Genomic DNA, 19,091 nt, shown 5'->3' with positions numbered 1-19,091 from the left:
CGTTAGTGTTTTAACCCCTCCGTAACCTTTGTCGTCAATAGTGAACGTCTCCCGTTAAAACAAAACTCTGCGTTTCATTAAAAGAGAAAAACAACATCATGTTTACTCAGAGACGTTAAAATCGCGAGAGACATTCTAAAATACTCAAATCTAAAAATTAGGGTTATTCAGAGTGTCTCGCGATTTTAAATTTGGAGATTTTAGAATGTCTTTCGTGATTTTAACGTCTCTGAGTAAACATGATGTTGTTTTTCTTTTTTAATGAAACCCAGAGTTTCGTTTTAACGGGAGACGTTCACTTATGCAGGATTCTCTACATAAGTTGCGGTGGATTAAATTGGTGGAGTAAAGTTGAGGGACTTGAAGCAATAATATCCTCTAATTATCTAATTTCGGTGACCAACTCTGGCCAAGACCAGAGAGTTTTAGTTTGGTGGAAGACTAATTATTATGCTGAGGAATGTCGAACTGAGATTTGGTGTGCACAGATTTTAATTGAGATTTGGGGTCACAAGATGGTTCAAGGATGCATAGAGTGGTCTGAGAATGTGTTTACGTTCCAGGGATGTCATGATGATGATTCTGAATTCCTTTTGCATTCTGCTTTAGTAAAACATGATTATTGAGTTTTGTTTTGTCCTTGAGAAATTTTTTATGAGTTATATACATTTACTAGTGATTTAAATTCTACACTGGATTTGGTTAATGATTTCTTTCTGAAGGATAGAAAATTACAGGACAACATTTGTTTGTTGATTATGGAAAAACATAAACATTTAATATATTAGGAGGCCGTTCTTCCTAAAGTTCAAACCCATGATTATAACATGTATATTAAAACTGACTTCCTCATAGTTCAACGTATTTACAGACAAAACAGGAGATAGATCTTCTGTCTATACAAGTATTCAAGATATCATTATATGTTTTATGCAAAAAAGGACGCACACAAAAGATCAAACTGTCACATAAAAAAAAAAACCTTTTCGATGTTCTTTGGTTCTATATATTCAAGTCAAGGTTGCTTCTAGTCTTCTTTCTGTTGTTCTTGTTCAGGTTTTACCATGGAGGCAAATTCACTAGAACTGCTTCTCAAGAGCTGTTTACTGTAAACGTCTTGTGCTTGTGTCACATTCTTCACACGATTGGCTCTAACCCAAGCAGGCTCTTCAGGGACAAGACGAGAGAGTCCAAATTTCAGAAGCAAGAGTACATGTTCCAAGATGAGAATGGCAGCCAGCCCTGGTTCCATCTTCCATTTTCCTTCTTTGTCGTATAAACATACCAAGAGCGCCGAGTTTGTGCATATAGACATTACAACTAAAAACTGAAACACACGAAAAAAAGCACTCAGTGCAGCGAGATCAAAATAGCAGTACATGATAAAGCTCATTTTTCTTGCTATCCAAGTCACCTGCCATATGTTTAACCAAGCTCCAATGGTTGCAGCGGCACGAGGAGAAGGTCTTTGCAGTGTGACCAATAGCTTTAAAGCAGTTGTTCTTATGTCCATTATATTACTCTGTACACCAACTTATATTCAACAAAAATCCAAAAGCCAAACATGAAATTGGTTGAAAAGATGTTAATTATTACCACTGCAGCAAGGGAAAAAGCAAGAGGGAAGGCACAAGCAAACATCATGATCATTCCAAACTGCAAAGCCAGCTTGAGTGAATCTGCACAAGTTCACATTTTAGGCTACATCTTAACATAATCAATCACACTTGATAACTTAAGTACCATCAAATAGCCCATCTTCAAGTTCTACACCAATGCTTGCTGAATATGTAGGCTTGAGGTATTCCTTCTCAACTCTTGAGGCTATTTGTATTTTTCCAGTTGATGGTCCACCTTCACTTCTCTTCTTCTTCCTGGAAAAATAAAAAGAAGTTTTGGTATTTCTCAAGATTCCTGACACTGGGTGCATGAATGAAATAAAGGGTGTACCTAGCTCTAAACTTTCTGTAGCTGTACTTAAGGTAAGACAAAGAACCATCCATAAAGGTCCAGAAAACCTGAAGAAAGTTGAGTCTCAAACATATGTTGGTATAAACATTTTCAAAGTAGAGTATGTAATAAAGCGGCATCCATCTTCTTGTTACCTGGGAGATTATTAACCGTAGGAGCAATACTTGTCGTAGTGTGGTGAAGTTCCGGTGTAACAGAACATGGTAGAAGATACCAATGTAAGTCTGCATAAAATAGAGCCCAAAAACCTGCAATATAGCAATGATTAGAAACAAGGAACGATGAACACAAAAATAACCTTGTCCCTTACTTTGTAAATCAAACTGTTAGCTCGATACTCCACACTCTCGTTGATCTCTCGGTTTATCAGCTTTACAGCCACTTTGCCTCCCAACCTCGTGAGGTACTGAATGATTAGAAGGTAGACAGCTGTCAAAACAAACCTGAAACCGTAATAAAGAAATTGTCATGGAAAAAATTGCTAACACAAAGGACTGGTAAAGAACTAAATGAGTAAGGTCTCACTTTATTATATTGGATGTGATCATCTCGTAAGTATGAGCATACGCTAGCTCAAATGGGAGTTGGAAGCAGATAATGCTTATGATAACAAAAACATCATTACTAAACCTCTTGCGATAAGCAAACCATTCATATCTTTGATATGGTTCCTTCTCTTTGAATTTCTCATTCCCTAGATTCTTTGTAAGCTCCTTTGGAAACGGAAGAGAGCTCCATTCCATTCCGAGAAATCGATATCCTTGACTGGGACCAACTAAACAGTTTATCTGCCATCTAAAAAAAAAAAAAAAACTAGTTGGTAAGAGAATCTAAACTGTTGAATAAGTTAGCATCAGTGTAGGGGAAACCTACCTAGCTAACAAAGCAGCGTTTTTACGTTTCCAGAACTGAAGAAACAAGGCAGCCCAGAGTGTTGTAATGACAAAGAAACTTGGGAGAACAAGATACTGCAATGACCTGAAACAAGGCATGATGGATGAGCCTGCATGTCTAGTATTTTACTTAAAGAGCTTGTAATAGGTGGACTTAGAACTTACCCAAAATTAACCATCTGGACTATAAACCCGAGTAAGGCTGGAAAAAGTAACCACTGTGTATACATTCCCAAGAAGGAAAAGTAGACTCCAATCTGTGATATTTCTATTTAATGAGTTTCTACACAAAAAGCTTTCTGTTACAACATGTATATAGAAAGCTTAGGTTTCTCTGTGTGACTACCTTTGCACCGAAGTAAGAGTAGATCTTATCAATTGGTTGATTTGTGAAGTTCCACCAGTTTAAAGCCCAAGTTCGGAGAAGTTCTTTCCTCTTGAGTTCATCTACAGATAAAATGTCAATTTTAAACCATACTTAAGAGTCTAGACAGCTTGTAACCCAAGGTATATTAAATAGCATACCGTGAAGAGGAAACATTTGTTTGATGACGCCTTCTGATTCCAACTTTCTAACTAATGATTCTTCTGGTGCCCAACAAAGCTCTCTTCCGTCAAGTTTCAGTGTAACGTCGTGTCCATAACAATTTACCTGTATAATATTCAATACCAGTTGATTTGTTCTGTAGTGAATCAGCAACACTGTAAAATGACACACTTGAGCAATTGAAACATGTATAGGAGATACATAATATAACTATTAACATAGTTGGAGAGTGTCAGAACTTACAATTCCATAAAGAAGGTGTTGGTAGCAACGAAAACGTTCAAACCAGCTGAACAGTGACCCATCAGGTTGCTGAATGAAAGCCTCAGACCCTTGCACCTCAAAGGGTAGATCCATTCCTGAAGATGAGAGATAACCATCAAATATTAAGACAAGAGAAGATCTGTGATGCTGCAACGTAGCAGATGTTCATTTGTCAAATTAAGCTATTAGTACAAGAAACCAGGTAGATATATACCAAGACGAGTAGGTTTACGTATATGAAGCTCTGCTGCTGCACTTTCCAAAGTCTCCAAAGGAGCTGCTACCTGAAAGCAATACTTTAATTCTAGTTATTTAAACGCACGTTACTCTCCTGATAGCAAAAGGTATTCTACCTGTCGAATCCTAGGCACCACTAAGCAAGCTTATTAATCAAAATTTTCGAGACCAGTACTTTTGCATGAAAAGACAAGAGGAAGAACTGAATATAGAGACTTTCACAACTGTAAGAAAGACCGACCTTGAGAAACTCATCTGCGAGACCAACGTCTCTATCGACAACCATCCCTCTCTTCTTTAGTTCAGTCACCAAAACTTCAACACAGTCTTCTTCTTCTTCTTCTTCTTTTCGGGTCCTCTTAGGAAGCACCAATGCAACCTCGTGAACGATTCGCTCCTCTCCATTGTTCGCATTCATTTCGAGATTCCTTGTATTTTGCTTCGTGAACGTCGCTCAGTAGCTGAAGTTTCTACCTTTTTTCTCACTTTTAGCTCTCTACAGCTTCTGGATTATAAAGGAGGATCAGGGTACAACAAAAATATCAAAACTCCACGACAACATCGACTTTATGACACATCTCTAGTTATCCCTCACGATAAGATTGGGGGGTTTAGTTCGGCTTCTTGATTCTTACGTCAGCTCCAAGAAACGTTTCTAGAAAAGGGTAAAGACAAAGCTTTGGTTTCCAAATTTGGATTGAGTTTGAAAACAGTTACATGCATGCCAAAAGGAGCTGCTCGTACTGAGTTGGCACGCAGATGATGAGTCATCCATCGGAAGGTGCTTAGTCAGTACTGACACGTGTGCCTCTTTCTTTTTCTCTAATCATGCGCGCGTGTCAGTAACCGCCGTTTATAATCGATACAATGTTAAACCGGGTACTACCGACAATCACGTTTAAATTGAACCGGCTAAGTCCGATCAGATTTAAGAAAACCAAACTTGACGGGGCCCACTTAATTAGATTCCTTCTGCTTTCTTCATCTTCTTGGTCCATAACGCGTCGAGATATTTTTTCCCAAATCCGAAGAAAACTCTAATCCTCTGTTTGTTAATTTTCTCTCAATCGAATTCCAGAGGACGTGTAGAGAAAAATCGATCAACATGGGTAACACAGATAAGCTAATGAACCAAATCTTCGACCTCAAATTCACCTCAAAATCTCTCCAAAGGCAGTCAAGGAAGTGCGAGAAGGAAGAGAAAGCAGAGAAACTCAAGGTGAAGAAGGCGATCGAGAAGGGAAACATGGATGGAGCTCGGATCTACGCCGAGAACGCTATTCGTAAACGCAGCGAGCAGATGAACTACCTCCGCCTCGCGTCTCGCCTCGACGCTGTTGTTGCTCGCTTAGACACTCAGGCTAAGATGGCCACCATCACCAAATCCATGACTAACATCGTCAAATCCCTCGAGTCTTCCCTCGCCACAGGTATGTCGATCGTTAATTAGGGTTTAGGTGAATGTGGATTTGCATGATTGTTTCTGGGTAGAGAGAAAGGTTTTGTCTTTATAGAAACCCAAGAGGAAAGTAGCGTCCTTTGGTCTCAATTGCATAGTTCTTCTCTTAAGAGGAAAGTAGCATGAAGGAAGGAGAATGTATATCACGGAGTAGACTAGTCTAAGTAGATTCATTGAGTTGTATTGTATTCAATTTGGGGTTCTGTCTGTTGCAGACAAAATGTGTTTGATTGTAGTGTTGGTTCTGTCTGTTGTTAGGGTTTAGGTGAATGTGGACTTGCAGGATTCTTTGTTGGTTGAAAGAAAGGTTTGTTTTAGAGGAAACTAGCTTGAAGGGAGAAGAATGTATAGCGCGAGCGACGAGTCGACACGTTTAAGTAGATTCATTGGGTTCTTATATGTTCTCTGTTTTCTTTTCAACAGGCAATCTTCAGAAGATGTCAGAGACTATGGATTCATTTGAGAAGCAGTTTGTGAACATGGAGGTCCAAGCTGAGTTCATGGAGAACGCTATGGCTGGTTCAACATCATTGTCCACTCCTGAAGGCGAAGTCAACAGCCTGATGCAGCAAGTAGCTGATGACTATGGTCTTGAAGTCTCTGTTGGGTTACCTCAGCCTGCTGGTCATGCCATCCCTACTGCGACAGAGGAGAAAGTCGGTGAGGATGATTTGTCCAGGAGGCTTGCGGAGCTCAAGGCCAGAGGATGAGTCAGCGAATCAACAACCATATGCTTTGGGACGAGGTCCTTATGGAAACGTTACAGTTATTATCTGCTAATACTGGCACATTTGTGTATATTTCTCACTTTGAGATATGCTTTGTTTATAACTTTATATAAAAACCTTCTTTTGTCTTTAGCTTTTACCATTGCAATAAGATGATTTCCTTTTGAATTGTGCATTAAAAAGTTTATGTTCGAGTCATATTTTGGCTTCATTGACTAGGATACATCTTATCCGTAGAGTCTTGTGAGACCAGTGAATATCATTTCGAGGCTTGTGGATCATCTTGGTTGATGGAAGTCGAAGGAGTCAATGTAACATGTCCCTTGCTTTCTGACAGAGCAAGGCTTGAACTTTATTATAATAGCTACTCTGAGTAAAATCAGCTATTGATTATTACATCTCAGTCCTGATGTTTACATCAGCTAAACACGAACTCGCTATACTCTTGTCACATGAATTAAGCAGAGGAGTCCAATGAAAGAATAAACAAATGAACAGACTAACTGTAGAATCAACTACTAGAATGCTACAGGTGGAAAATACAGCAAAAGATTCAGTAAGACTAATCCAGAAAATGTCATCAAGCTCATCTTGTATCTCATCAAGGCAGCTTGTGGATTCTTCCCGGGAGGGATATTGAAGGTTGATCCTGTGGATCGCTAAAGTAGTTGAATCAAACAATTGGGTTTATCCTATCAGGCCAACCTTAGTAAACCAGTAGACACTAATAATTGGGTTTTATCTTGGAGAATGTATCTGGAAGCAGCCTCCAGAGAAGCACCTTCCTCAGTAATACCTACTACTTGTATCAGCGAGTTCGCCATTGGAACCGGAGGACCAATGGTGACACCGTTCCTCGGTTTATCCTCCCACATGCGGCTGGTCAAGAGCCACAGGGATACGCCAAGTCGAAAGATAACTTCTTGGACCAATCCCAGTATGAAGCATCAACTGTGGACTACCATTATGTTAAGTTTTTCTAATGTAAACACATGAAACTTGAATGTAATCGTCTTTACCGTCAGCATATTATGGACTCTATGCATCATCTTCATGCCCAAAATCTTTTTTAGATAATTAGAGGGTTTAGTGTAACAATTCTTAAAGTCCATTCATGTTTAAATTAATAAATAAATAACATTTACTTATTACTTAAGCAACTTGATCCGCTGTAGCACAATGGTTAATTTCAATGTTTAAGCGGGCAGTCCTTCGTTCTTTGAACGATCAAACAGGGGCTGTTCGCATCCTTGAAATCCGGGTTCGATGCCCGGCAGCGGAATTTTTTACTGTTTAATTTTCCATTGACTTTATATGGAACACGCAATTTTTGTTAGTCCTTTTGTCATCGATTTTATTTTATGGACCAAACCAAACGAATTTTTTTTCAAAGAATTTGTAAAGAATGATAAATTTATTGTATGGACCAAGCAATTTTTTCTATAACATTGCTTTTTGTTAATTGACTTTGCAGAAGAAAAAATGGTGAAAACAGCTAAAATTAAAGATGGGTTAGCTAACTGAAAACCATGTTGCTCTCGTTACTCAAGTACTCCCATCTTTTGCATATTCCAAATTGAATATAATGTCGCCTGAAACACATATCTGAGTAGAAACTTTTGAAGTTTGTTCCTCTGTTGGTCTTTAATTAGGATAATAATGATCCCATCCCAGTCACTTGTATATTTGAGTAGATAGATAGCAGCTTACTGGTTAGATTATTCCTCTGAGAAAGCGCAGATATAGCAAGCCAGGTGATTTGGGTTTCTATCAGCTCAGGATACAACTTGCAGTTGATCTCATTCCCTGTGTTTCAATGAGCGATCATCTCGTCTGTTTCTGATTCTAGTCCATGCCGTGAAAGAGTGTCTGGGACTGGGATGTTGTACGGAAACCAAGTTCCTTCGTACCTGCCTTGGAAAGTTGAGGAGAATATAGAGAGTAGAGAGCTTGCATTGTTAAAATATCTATCTCCTTCGTTTCTTTCATTGATTAGTTACCCTTCTTTATTTGTTCCTTCTTACATATCTACATCAATGACGCTTTAGGTTTTTCCAGACATGGAGACTTTTAACCCAACCTCTAACAAAAATGTAACAAGCTCTGTTTGAAATTATGGATGCAAACAGACGAAGGAAGAGCTGTAAAAGGTTGGCCTACAACCTCCACTGTAAAAATTGATTTTTGTAAAATGTTTTTGTTGTGATTGGTAATGTGTATTGTTGGAAAATGTTGTAGATTCTAAAATAAATGTTGTAAGTAGTAGTAAAAGAGAGTTTTTGTATAAAATTGTTTAAAATATCTATAGAGCTTGTTTCCTTGACGTTTAATGGTGTAATATTAACTTACCTTTTTAAAAATTTATTTTGGAGTTTTAAAACTTGTGGTTTTGGTTATGTAATGGTTCTAAACAGACGACCTTACAAGGAGGAGCTCACTTTGAGTTCGTTTACCCCAACAACATCTAACTAAAAGCTAGACTTATACTCTTAAGGAAATATACTCAGGATCCCTTCTAAAGACAATTAAGCAGCAAATGGATTTGCTTACAAAGTAGACTAAGCTAGGTTAGGACTGGCTTCTGATAGACTAAAGACAAAGGAAAGAGCTAAAGGCAGTTGCAGCGTTTCGTTGCGCTAGGGCAGGGCTACAGAGGGCTTTTTTTTTCGCACATTGGTCTATTTAGAATGTGTGTTCGTGTGTTTCTTTTGCTGTGAACAGAGCAGCTGTGTGAACTTAAATCGGACTGAAATGTCGCAAGCTTAAGTAGTATTGTCTGAAACTAGATTGATGCAAATGTCGCAGAAAGCAACTTGGATTGGGAAGAGAAGATGATGTGAGTGGACTTGATTGTCATTTAGTCATTCTTAATAGTGGCCAAGTTCGTTGGATCGTGACTTAATAGTGGCCAAGTCATGGATTCACACTTTGTTTGTAAGTTTCTCAAGTCTCTCAAGATTGAGATATGTACAATTGTATATGCAACACTGTTAAAGAGTTTGAGAAAATGTTTTATGAGAGTGATAAATGATAGTTTGGAAATGTTTTTATATTTCTAAGTTCGTTGATAAAGTTCGTTGAACGCATGGGTTTCTAGTCTTTACCTTTAAAGTTCCATAGGTTTGAGATTCTATTTTCTATGAAGCTTGTTTCATGCTAACTTTTCCAAACTAGTATAAGGTAATTGTAATAGTTTATGTTTTTAAAATTGAAAGCTTTTAGTCGTGTTGAATAGTAAGATTGTTCTGCTCAAGTTGACGTTTTGAATGATCTTATCAGTTATAAGAAATTGAATATTATAGTGTTATACACTTGATATTAATACCATTAAAAGAGGATCATTCACTTAATGAAAATTACAGTTTCTCAAAAATACCCTTATTTTTACAAAGGATAAATAAAATTCATTAATGGCATTTAAGTCTTTTGGTTTTGGGTCTACATGTACATCTAAATAGATCTATAAATAATGGGCCTATGTATATTTAAAAGATATACTAACTTTAAATATAATATATGTATAAATATATAAAATTTTTAAATATTAAAAACTATATTAAAATTAATTTTTAAATCTAAAATAAAAACACCAACTTATAATAGGTTATTAAAGACGAAATAAACTAATATTGTCATATCAATAAGTTTTTGTATTATCATTTTTTATTTGGATAACATAATAAAATTTTATCAAATTCTAAGGAATCACTAATTTATGTAATATTAATAAATATATGAGTAATTTAATCAATTTTTAAAAAAAAATTACTATTAGATATTTTGTAATCAGATCAATGGTATCAGATTGCAGGTTAATAGTGAGTTTTTGGATTTTTACCTGGTTATATCAGATTTTTAATTAACGAATTTTTCATTAAATCCGAACCGGATTATATACAATGTATCGGGTCTATAGGTCCAACCATGAATCTAGGTCAGATATGAAAACAAATCTTAAAACTCAAACATTATCATAGAACAACTACCATATTTCGAAAAAATACCATATTTTGAAGAGAAAAAAAAATGATAAAACCCTAAAAACTCAATTGTTATGGTTCGAAACAAAAATAATGGTAATTTGCAAATCAGTTTTCGATTAATAAATGAAAAACAAACAAACCCGCGCTTTCTAAGCGCGGGTCAAAATCTAGTATCATATTAAAAGCCAACGTTTGGATGTTTTTATCAGTTTAACAAATCGTAATCTAAAATTAAAGTTGACATATTATATTGTTATATATACAATCAGAGTCTTAACTTTAGTAGTCAAAATTTTCTGCTCAAACTAACGTTTGGATGTTGTGTTATCAGTTTAAACAAATCGTAATCTAAAGTTAAAAGTTAACATATTATAGTGTTGTTATACAATCAGAATATTAACTTTAGTAATCAAATTGTTCTGCTCAAACTAACGTTTAGATATTCTATACAAATCGAAAATTATAGTGCGTATACAGGTCATATATCACATTTTAATAGTCAGATAGTGCACGATGATATTGTCTACAAACAATGAATTTAATATACTAAACTGAATAATTGACCCAAACCTACCCTACCCACAGCTCCATCAAGTGACCATCCACCAAAACAAAACTGCAAACGGACAAAAGGGATCCCAATTAATTAACCAACCAAGTGTTGTCTGATTACGTTTCTTGCTGTTAACGGTTTCATACTTTCTTTGGCCTACATCTACAAGAACAAAACGACGACATTTTAGTATATTCAAATTATTCACGTTTCTCAAAGTGAGAATCGAATAAACAAAGAAGACCACCTTTTTAAAGCACGTGTGTCTGAAAACAGAAATAAAGAAGACCGAACCAGAAACGGCGTGGGGTTCAAACAGAAAACGCGTTGAACGTTTTCAGGTTCACAATCGGTTGTACAATACCGACCAAACATCAAATTGATAATCAGTTATACATTCTCTCTCCTTTTCTCTCTCTCTCTCCTTCGCTTCAAATATTTCAATCTTGATTTAGCCTCTCTTCTGCATGATTCTTGATTCTTGAATCTGGAGATGAAGAAGAATCTTGGATCATTCGAAAGCCTTTTCCTTTTCATTCTCTTTGTCTCCACCACCCACATAGTTTCTGTCTCTTGTCTGAACTCAGAAGGGCTAACTCTACTCTCACTCCTCAAACATCTAGAGAATGTACCAAAAGAAGTAACTTCCACATGGAAGAAGCTAAACTCATCTCCCGAAGCCACTCCGTGTAACTGGTTCGGCATCACTTGCGACGACTCCAACAACGTCTCCTCTCTCAACTTCACCCGTTCCAACGTCTCAGGCCAGCTAGGCCCCGAGATCGGCGACCTCAGAAGCTTACAGATTCTAGATCTGAGCACCAACAGCTTCTCCGGAACCATACCTTCCACTTTAGGAAACTGTACCAAACTCCTTTACCTAGATTTGTCTGAAAACGAGTTCACCGGTGAGATCCCAGCTACTCTCGGTAACTTAAAGAGCGTAACCGATCTCTATCTTTACGAAAACTACCTCACCGGTGAGTTACCTGAGTCCTTGTTTCTCATCCCGGTGCTACAGACTCTTCACGTTGACTACAACAACCTAACCGGTTCGATCCCCGAGAGTATCGGTGAAGCTAAGGAGCTTCTTGAGCTGAGTTTGTTTGAGAATGAGTTCTCTGGTAACATCCCTGAGTCTATCGGGAACTGTAGTAAGCTTGAGATTCTTTATCTGCACAAGAACAAGCTGGTTGGTTCTTTACCTGAAACTCTCAACATGCTGGAGAATCTCACTGACTTGTTCGTTGGTAACAACAGCTTAACCGGACCGGTTCGTTTCGGTTCAGCAAACTGCAAGAACTTGCTGACTTTTGAGTTGTCTTACAACGAATTCGAAGGTGGTGTTCCTCCTGAGTTAGGGAACTGTAGTAGCCTTGACGCTCTGGTGATTGTGAGTGGTAACTTGTCAGGCACGATCCCTTCCTCGTTAGGTATGTTGAAGAAGCTCACTGTTATTAACCTCTCAGAGAATCGTCTCTCCGGGAGTCTCCCTCCAGAGATTGGTAACTGCACACTAGCTTAAAGATGTTAAAGCTCAACAACAACCAGCTTGGAGGAGAGATACCGAGTACATTGGGGAAGCTCAAGAAGCTTGACAGTCTTGAGCTTTTCGAGAACCGGTTCTCCGGTGAGATCCCCATAGAGATTTGGAAGATTCCGAGTCTTGCTCAGCTCCTGGTGTATCAAAACAACCTCACTGGTGAACTGCCTCTGGAGATGACAGAGTTAAAGCATCTAAAGAAAGTTACTCTCTTCAACAACGGCTTCTACGGAGAGATACCATCTGCTTTAGGTGTGCATAGCAGCTTGGAAGAGATTGATTTTATAAGCAACAAACTCACTGGCGAGATACCGCAGAATCTATGCCATGGGAAGAAGCTGACAGTGCTTAACTTGGGCTCTAACCAGCTCCACGGGAAGATACCGACGTCTATCGGTCACTGCAAGAGCATCGAGAGGTTCATCCTCAGAGAGAACAACCTCACAGGCCCTCTCCCTGAGTTTTCTCAGGATCATAGCATCTCGTTTCTTGATTTTAATACAAACAGCTTCGAAGGACCGATTCCTAGAAGCTTTGGGAGCTCTAGGAACCTCTCTAGTATCAACCTGTCTAGAAACAAACTCAGTGGACAGATACCTCCAGAGCTTGGGAGCTTGGTGAGACTCGGTTACTTGAATCTTTCTAATAATCTTCTTGAAGGCTCTCTTCCTTCTCACCTCTCTAACTGTGTTAACCTTGAGCGTTTTGACGTTGGTTTCAACAAGTTAAACGGTACCGTTCCTTCGAGGTACAGCGCGTGGAAAGGCTTGGCTACTTTGGTCCTCACTGAGAACCGGTTTACAGGAGGTATACCGTCCTTCTTGCCTGAGCTTGTGAAGCTCTCGGATCTTCAGATGGGTAGAAACGCTTTTGGCGGGGAGATTCCTTCCTCTATTGGTTCGTTACAGCAACTGATCTACGGTTTGGATTTGAGTGGAAACGGATTAACAGGTGAGCTTCCGGATAAGTTGAAGGATCTCATCAGACTAACAAGAGTCAACGTATCAAACAACAAGCTGACAGGCTCTCTGTCTGTTCTTGGGAACCTTACCTCGTTGCTACACGCTGATGTCTCCAACAATCAGTTCGTTGGTGCAATACCTGAGAAGTTGAAGAATCAGTCGATCTCTGATCCGGCGTCGTTTTCAGGAAACCCTAGCCTCTGCATTCCACGTTCCTTCCCTATTAGCAACAATAGCGAGTTGAGTTACTGTGAAGATCAATCAAGAAACGGCAAAAGTGGTCTCAGCACGTGGAAGATTGTGCTTATATCAGTCTTGTCTTCTCTATTCGTGTTGGTTTTGGTTCTTGCTATTGTCTTCATCTGCCTACGCCGTCGTGGTGGTGGTCACGAAGAAAGACCAAAGAAAGATGCTATTGTCTTCACCGAGGAAGAAGGTCCGTCTTTGCTTCTCAGCAAAGTTCTTGCAGCAACTGATAATCTAAACGAAAAACATATTATAGGAAGAGGAGCTCACGGCATTGTCTACAGAGCTTCTTTAGGCTCGGGAGAGGTCTACGCGGTGAAGAGACTCATCTTCGCGTCTCACATCCGAGCCAACCAGAGCATGATGAGGGAGATCGAGACGATAGGGAAAGTCAGGCACAGGAACCTCATCAAGTTAGAAGGGTTTTGGCTGAGGAAAGAAGACGGGTTGATGCTCTATAGATACATGCCTAGAGGAAGCTTGTACGATGTTCTTCACGGTGTTAGCCCTAAAGAAGACGCGCTTGAGTGGTCTGCACGGTACAACGTAGCCCTTGGGGTAGCTCATGGACTGGCTTATCTGCACTATGACTGTCATCCTCCGATTGTTCACCGTGATATTAAGCCGGAGAACATACTCATGGACTCGGACTTGGAGCCTCACATTGGTGACTTTGGTTTGGCGAGGCTTCTTGATGGCTCAACGGTCTCAACTGCTACTGTTACTGGCACCACTGGGTACATCGCTCCAGGTAAATATTAGACTTAGTATAGTTTGGTTTAGAGAGTTTAACCGGTTTATAATTTGTTAGGGATTGGTTTGTTGTGAATATATTATATGTTTCTTGTTTGTCACGCATAAGACTGCACTATACATATTATAAAACCGGTAACAAACTCGGTTAAATTCTATACCAAACTACACCAAGTCTAATATGTATTGTGTAGTTTAGAAATAAGAAACAGAAACCAAGCCTAACAGATCATAAACCGGTAACTAACTCGGTTAAAATATATACCAAACCAGACTATACCAAATCCTAACAGATTAGACTTGGTATAATTTGGTTTAGAGTTTAACCGGTTTATAATCTGTTAAGGGCTTGGTTTGGTGTAAAGATATCGTCTGTTTCTTGTTTGTCACGCGTGAAACTGCATTAGACATATTAGACTTGGTATAGTTTGGTTTAGAATTTAACCAGTTTATAATCTGTTAGAGCTTGGTTTGTTGTGAATCATATTCTCTGTTTCTTGTGTCTCACGCATGAAATTGTGCAGAAAACGCTTTCAAGACGGTGAGGGGAAGAGAATCAGACGTTTACAGTTATGGAGTTGTGTTGCTAGAGCTGGTTACTAGGAAGAGAGCGGTGGACAAGTCCTTCCCGGACAGTACTGATATAGTAAGTTGGGTGAGATCTATGTTGAGCAAGAGCAACGTGGACGACATGGTGTCAACAATTGTTGATCCTATTCTCGTGGACGAGCTTCTTAATTCGGATATTAGGGAACAGATAGTTGAGGTGACTGAGTTGGCACTGAGTTGTACGGAGAGAGATCCAGCGAGGAGACCGACGATGAGAGAGGTGGTGAAGGTGTTGTGCGATGCGCAAGGTCTTGTAAGATGCTCCTCTGGTTCAGTTCGCTAATCTTTACAAAGGAAGGGGATGTTATTAGTAACAACTAGTAGTAAGTGTGAATGTTTTTGGTTAACTAGAAGTAATGTAACTCGGCCTATAATGGGCCTAACTAAAGCCCAAGTATGAAGGCCCTTTATTTTAGACCATGTTCGTAAAATCGACTCCTCAATTAATATACCAAAATCTAAGAAATGTTGTTTATATTTGAGTTCAACAATTGGAATGTTGTTTATATTCGAGTTCTTTACATTTCTATGTCAGTTTGGTCTCGTTTGGTAGTGATTGTAGAAGATGAAGTTCATTTATTTTTTGAAATATTGTTGCTCCAAATAAAGTTTCTTTACAATTCCTTTGTGGATTCATGTTTATGGGGTTTGTTGATTTTATAAAGAGAAGTGAAAGAAGAGTGTGCGTGACAAGTAGGGTTGTCTGAAAGTGCTAAACCCATATTGTTATTTACTTTTCCCGGATTGGCAATAAATGGACATCCGTTTTAAGACAAAACAAAGTGAATATGTTACTAGTACATGAGACTCTTATTATTACATCATCAAATCCAGATTCGATTTATCCGAACGTGTTAACTTTTTAAAAGTGAATACTCTTGAAATTACTACTCAAATATTTCTGTGGATGAAAAAAAAAAGAACATTTAAATTTTTTTTTTTTTGGATTCTTGTGCTTAATCTTGCATTGGTAAATAGTTGGATAGAAAAGTTAATAATTAAAATAAAAAGAAAAGAAATGGCGACAATAACAACACGAAGAACGAAAGGTTTGTGTGTTTCAAGGCCCTGAAGTGTTTTGGACGGTACAGATGACGCAAATGAGAATCTAACGGATTGAATTCTCTGTAACACTAACGTCTCCTGCTTTATTTCATCTGAGCATTTGTCTGAAAAATACAATAAAGAAAGACATCTCTTTCACTCTCTCTCTCTCTCTCTCTCTCTCTCTATCTATCGTCAAAACTCGTCTCTGTTATCTCTCTCTCTCGCCTAATTTCAGGGAGCCCAAATTCAAATTTCTCATCTTCGTGAGGTTGGTGGTTTAAAATCTAATGTCGTGTTTCTTCTTTCCATTTTGTAAGTTGAAATCTTGAGTATGAATTAAATAAATGTTTCACTGTTGATAAAGTTTTCATTTTTTTCGTTGGTGAATCTGAAATTAGTATGTTTTGGTGTTCGATTAAGGGTTGGTGTAGCTACGCCATGCTACAAAATATAGCAAAGTTTGCATTTTTTGGGTTTTTCGATTCTTCTAGGGACTTTTATTGAACCTAAGGTTGCTCTTAAATGGATTCTTTTGCATTTCCTTAACTTTTTTTTTCTGCTTTTAGTACTGCAAAGAGTATATATAACCCACAAGGTCACTGCAAGGTGTTGTTCTAGAGGGGCTATGCAGTAAAATGCTGTGATATTTATTTCATCATACTTTATTCATATGCTAATAATAATCTAAGCTTTGTCAATGCTCTTTAACCCAAATGTTGGTCTCATTTTTTGACAGGAGTTTTAACAATGGAAGGAGTTCCAAATCCTAACCATTATGACAAGTCTATAGTGCTAGATGTGAAACCACTGAGAAGTCTAAAACCTGTTTTTCCAAATGGCAATCAAGGTCCACCCTTTGTTGGAGTTCCACCTTTTGGCCCTTCTTCTACAGGCTACTCACCTTTCTTCCCATTTGGATCACAACCACCTACGCAAGACACTCCAGATCTCAACCAAACTCATTACACACCTCCTCCATCGTTTGTTCCACCTCTTCAATCATACAGAGCGCCCACTACCACTGCATCAAACGGCCCTAGCAGCTCAACCGGAGCTAAAAGAGGTCGTCCTAAGGGAAGCGGCAACGCCAAGAAAAAAGACAAGACACTCCCCCAAGAGCCTACTTTGGATGTTCAGGTTGTGAAGCGTTTCAGTGGAGTTTTCGACAGCGGGATCAGTGCAGCAGAGCGAGAAGACGGCAACGTGGACTTAGTAAGCACCGTGCTGATGCGTTTTGATGCTGTTAGAAGACGCCTCAGCCAAGTGGAGTACGCAAAGGCCGCGACCGCTAAAGCAGCAGGCTCTCTGATGAGCAACGGAGTGAGGACAAACATGAAGAAGAGAGTTGGAACGGTTCCCGGAATCGAGGTTGGAGATATCTTCTTTTCACGGATAGAGATGTGCTTAGTGGGTCTTCACATGCAGACTATGGCCGGCATTGACTATATAACAAGCAAGGCCGCGGGTGCAGATGAGGAGCCTCTAGCTACCAGCATTGTTTCAGCCGGACGCTATGACGGCGAGGCCCAGGATCCTGAGTCTTTAATCTACAGCGGACAAGGAGGGAATGCAGACAAGAACAAACAAGCGTCTGATCAGAAGCTTGAGAGAGGGAATCTTGCGTTAGAGAGAAGCTTGAGGAAAGGGAATGGAGTTAGAGTCATAAGAGGGGAAGAGGATCCAGCTAGTAAAACGGGGAAGATCTATATTTACGATGGGCTATATACAATCTCAGAGTCATGGGTGGAGAAAGGCAAGTCTGGCTGTAACACGTTTAAGTATAGATTGGTGAGAGTGCCAGGTCAGCCACCTGCTTTTGGGTTCTGGAAAGCTGTTCATAAGTGGAAGGAAGGTTTGATGACTCCAAGAAGAGGACTTATACTTCCGGATATCACTTCAGGTGTTGAGAGTAAACCTGTTTCCCTTGTGAATGACTTTGATGATGAGAAGGGGCCTTCTTATTTTACTTACATCTCCACTCTCAAACACTCTGAAGCCTTTAGAATAACCCAGCAGCACACAGCAACTGGTTGTTCCTGCCGTGGCTCGTGTGCGCCGGGAGATCTAAACTGCTCTTGCATCAGAATGAACGGTGGCGATCTTCCTTACCTTAACGGCGTTATGCTTGTTTCCAGGAGGCCAATGGTATATGAATGTGGTTCAACCTGTCCGTGTAACGCCGGTTGCAAAAACAAAGTGATTCAGACAGGACTTAAGTTCCGGATGGAGGTGTTTAAGACGGCGAACCGTGGTTGGGGTTTACGTTCTTGGGATCCCATTCGTGCTGGCTCTTTCATATGTGAATATGCTGGTGAGGTCAAAGACCAAGAAACGCTTAGAATGGATCAAGAAGAGGATGAGTATGTCTTTGACACGTCTCGTGTGTATAACTCGTTTAAATGGAACTATGAGCCTGCGTTAGTAGATGAGGATCCTTCAGATGAACTCTCTGAGGAGTTTAATCTCCCAGCACCACTCCTGATCAGTGCTAAGAGTTTTGGAAATGTAGCTCGGTTCATGAACCATAGCTGCTCCCCCAACGTTCTGTGGCAGCCAGTTATTTGTGAAGGGAACGGTGAACCGGTTGTCCACATTGCCTTCTTTGCCATTCGTCACATTCCTCCAATGGCTGAACTGACTTATGATTATGGAGTCTCCCTTCCATCTGAGGCTAGAGATGGGAGCCTTTTACATGGAAAGAGGCAGTGTAACTGTGGTTCTGTGAAATGCCGCGGTTCATTTGGATAATCTGAGAAAATGTAAACCCTTGATCTCTACCTTTTCTTTGTACTTTTGGATATGATTCTGAACACTAATGGTCTGAAACCATATCTGTTTGTTACAGGGCAGAGAGTAGAAAGAGGGTGATGGCTTTTGGAAACTGTGTATGCATTTGCATGTTCTGTGGCAATGCATACACTTGTAATGTAATGTAATGTATTGTATTGGCATAACATCGTCTCTAGGTTCCATGCTCATCATAGGTTTGGTAAAATTAAACTCCATAGAGCGATTCAGTTATGTTTTGAAGCTTTTTGTAACAACTTATCGGTAGACTTCAAGAATGAGAAGAAAATATTGATGTTTGTTTTGTATTAGTAGTCAATGTTCTTCATGTACTCCTTGGAAAGCTTTGTTTCCATGATGAGTTTCTGTCAAATCATTATCATCATCTTCAAACAGACTCTTCATGTGATCTCAAGTGGAACCAATGTTTGAAAATTTTGTAAGAGGGAGATCACTCTGAAGCCTGTCAGGAGGAATCAGTTGAGACTGGGAATGATAAGAACAACTTC

At 39.2% G+C, this 19,091-nt stretch overlaps 4 protein-coding genes across 5 annotated transcripts; 3 read left to right on the top strand and 1 right to left on the bottom strand.

Annotated features, from left to right (window-relative positions):
- Nucleotides 1-818: 818 nt before the first annotated feature.
- On the bottom strand, nt 819-4,759 carry LOC106405407 (anoctamin-like protein At1g73020). The gene is made up of 15 exons (XM_048735812.1): nt 4,154-4,759; nt 3,890-3,959; nt 3,655-3,770; nt 3,390-3,516; nt 3,211-3,311; nt 3,030-3,121; nt 2,845-2,949; nt 2,497-2,766; nt 2,282-2,414; nt 2,106-2,219; nt 1,951-2,018; nt 1,744-1,874; nt 1,597-1,679; nt 1,415-1,522; nt 819-1,327 (listed from the first exon to the last, which is right to left on the bottom strand). The coding sequence occupies exons 1-15, from the start codon at nt 4,328-4,330 to the stop codon at nt 1,028-1,030; spliced, it is 1,995 nt and encodes a 664-aa protein (XP_048591769.1). The 5' UTR covers nt 4,331-4,759; the 3' UTR covers nt 819-1,027.
- Nucleotides 4,760-4,880: 121 nt separating this feature from the next.
- LOC106405410 (ESCRT-related protein CHMP1B) lies at nt 4,881-6,267 on the top strand. Its single transcript, XM_013845969.2, has 2 exons — nt 4,881-5,342; nt 5,795-6,267. The coding sequence occupies exons 1-2, from the start codon at nt 5,018-5,020 to the stop codon at nt 6,079-6,081; spliced, it is 612 nt and encodes a 203-aa protein (XP_013701423.1). The 5' UTR covers nt 4,881-5,017; the 3' UTR covers nt 6,082-6,267.
- Nucleotides 6,268-10,794: 4,527 nt separating this feature from the next.
- LOC106353622 (leucine-rich repeat receptor-like protein kinase PEPR1) lies at nt 10,795-15,223 on the top strand. Its single transcript, XM_013793380.3, is given in 3 exon segments — nt 10,795-12,148; nt 12,151-14,137; nt 14,664-15,223. Coding segments are annotated over 3 exon segments (3,375 nt in total). The 5' UTR covers nt 10,795-11,128; the 3' UTR covers nt 15,032-15,223.
- Nucleotides 15,224-15,814: 591 nt separating this feature from the next.
- Nucleotides 15,815-18,893, top strand: LOC106353623 (histone-lysine N-methyltransferase, H3 lysine-9 specific SUVH3-like). Of its 2 annotated transcripts, none has more exons than XM_013793381.3 (3): nt 15,815-16,063; nt 16,532-18,554; nt 18,641-18,893. In XM_013793381.3, the coding sequence occupies exon 2, from the start codon at nt 16,543-16,545 to the stop codon at nt 18,541-18,543; it is 2,001 nt and encodes a 666-aa protein (XP_013648835.2). In that variant the 5' UTR covers nt 15,815-16,063; nt 16,532-16,542; the 3' UTR covers nt 18,544-18,554; nt 18,641-18,893. The 2 variants fall into 2 exon arrangements, with proteins under 2 accessions (XP_013648835.2, XP_013648836.2); XM_013793382.3 differs by having other exon boundaries at nt 15,904-16,107.
- Nucleotides 18,894-19,091: the final 198 nt, after the last annotated feature.

The sequence above is a fragment of the Brassica napus genome, chromosome A7 (assembly GCF_020379485.1).
Source record: "Brassica napus cultivar Da-Ae chromosome A7, Da-Ae, whole genome shotgun sequence".
Lineage (NCBI taxonomy): Eukaryota > Viridiplantae > Streptophyta > Magnoliopsida > Brassicales > Brassicaceae > Brassica > Brassica napus.
Note: the sequence above shows the minus strand (reverse complement) of the source record. Positions and strands in the feature narration are given on the sequence as shown.

Bases quoted from the DNA above. Each gene is read 5' to 3' on its own strand.
- LOC106405407 (XM_048735812.1), bottom strand. From the start codon at position 4,330: ATGAATGCGAACAATGGAGAGGAGCGAATCGTTCACGAGGTTGCATTG. The intron at 3,122-3,210 runs GTAGTCACACAG...GAAATATCACAG, and splicing joins ACTCTTACTTCGGTGCAAAG to ATTGGAGTCTACTTTTCCTT. The intron at 1,875-1,950 runs GTACACCCTTTA...TTATTTTTCCAG, and splicing joins TACAGAAAGTTTAGAGCTAG to GAAGAAGAAGAGAAGTGAAG.
- LOC106405410 (XM_013845969.2), top strand. From the start codon at position 5,018: ATGGGTAACACAGATAAGCTAATGAACCAAATCTTCGACCTCAAATTC. The intron at 5,343-5,794 runs GTATGTCGATCG...TCTTTTCAACAG, and splicing joins CGAGTCTTCCCTCGCCACAG to GCAATCTTCAGAAGATGTCA.
- LOC106353623 (XM_013793381.3), top strand. From the start codon at position 16,543: ATGGAAGGAGTTCCAAATCCTAACCATTATGACAAGTCTATAGTGCTA.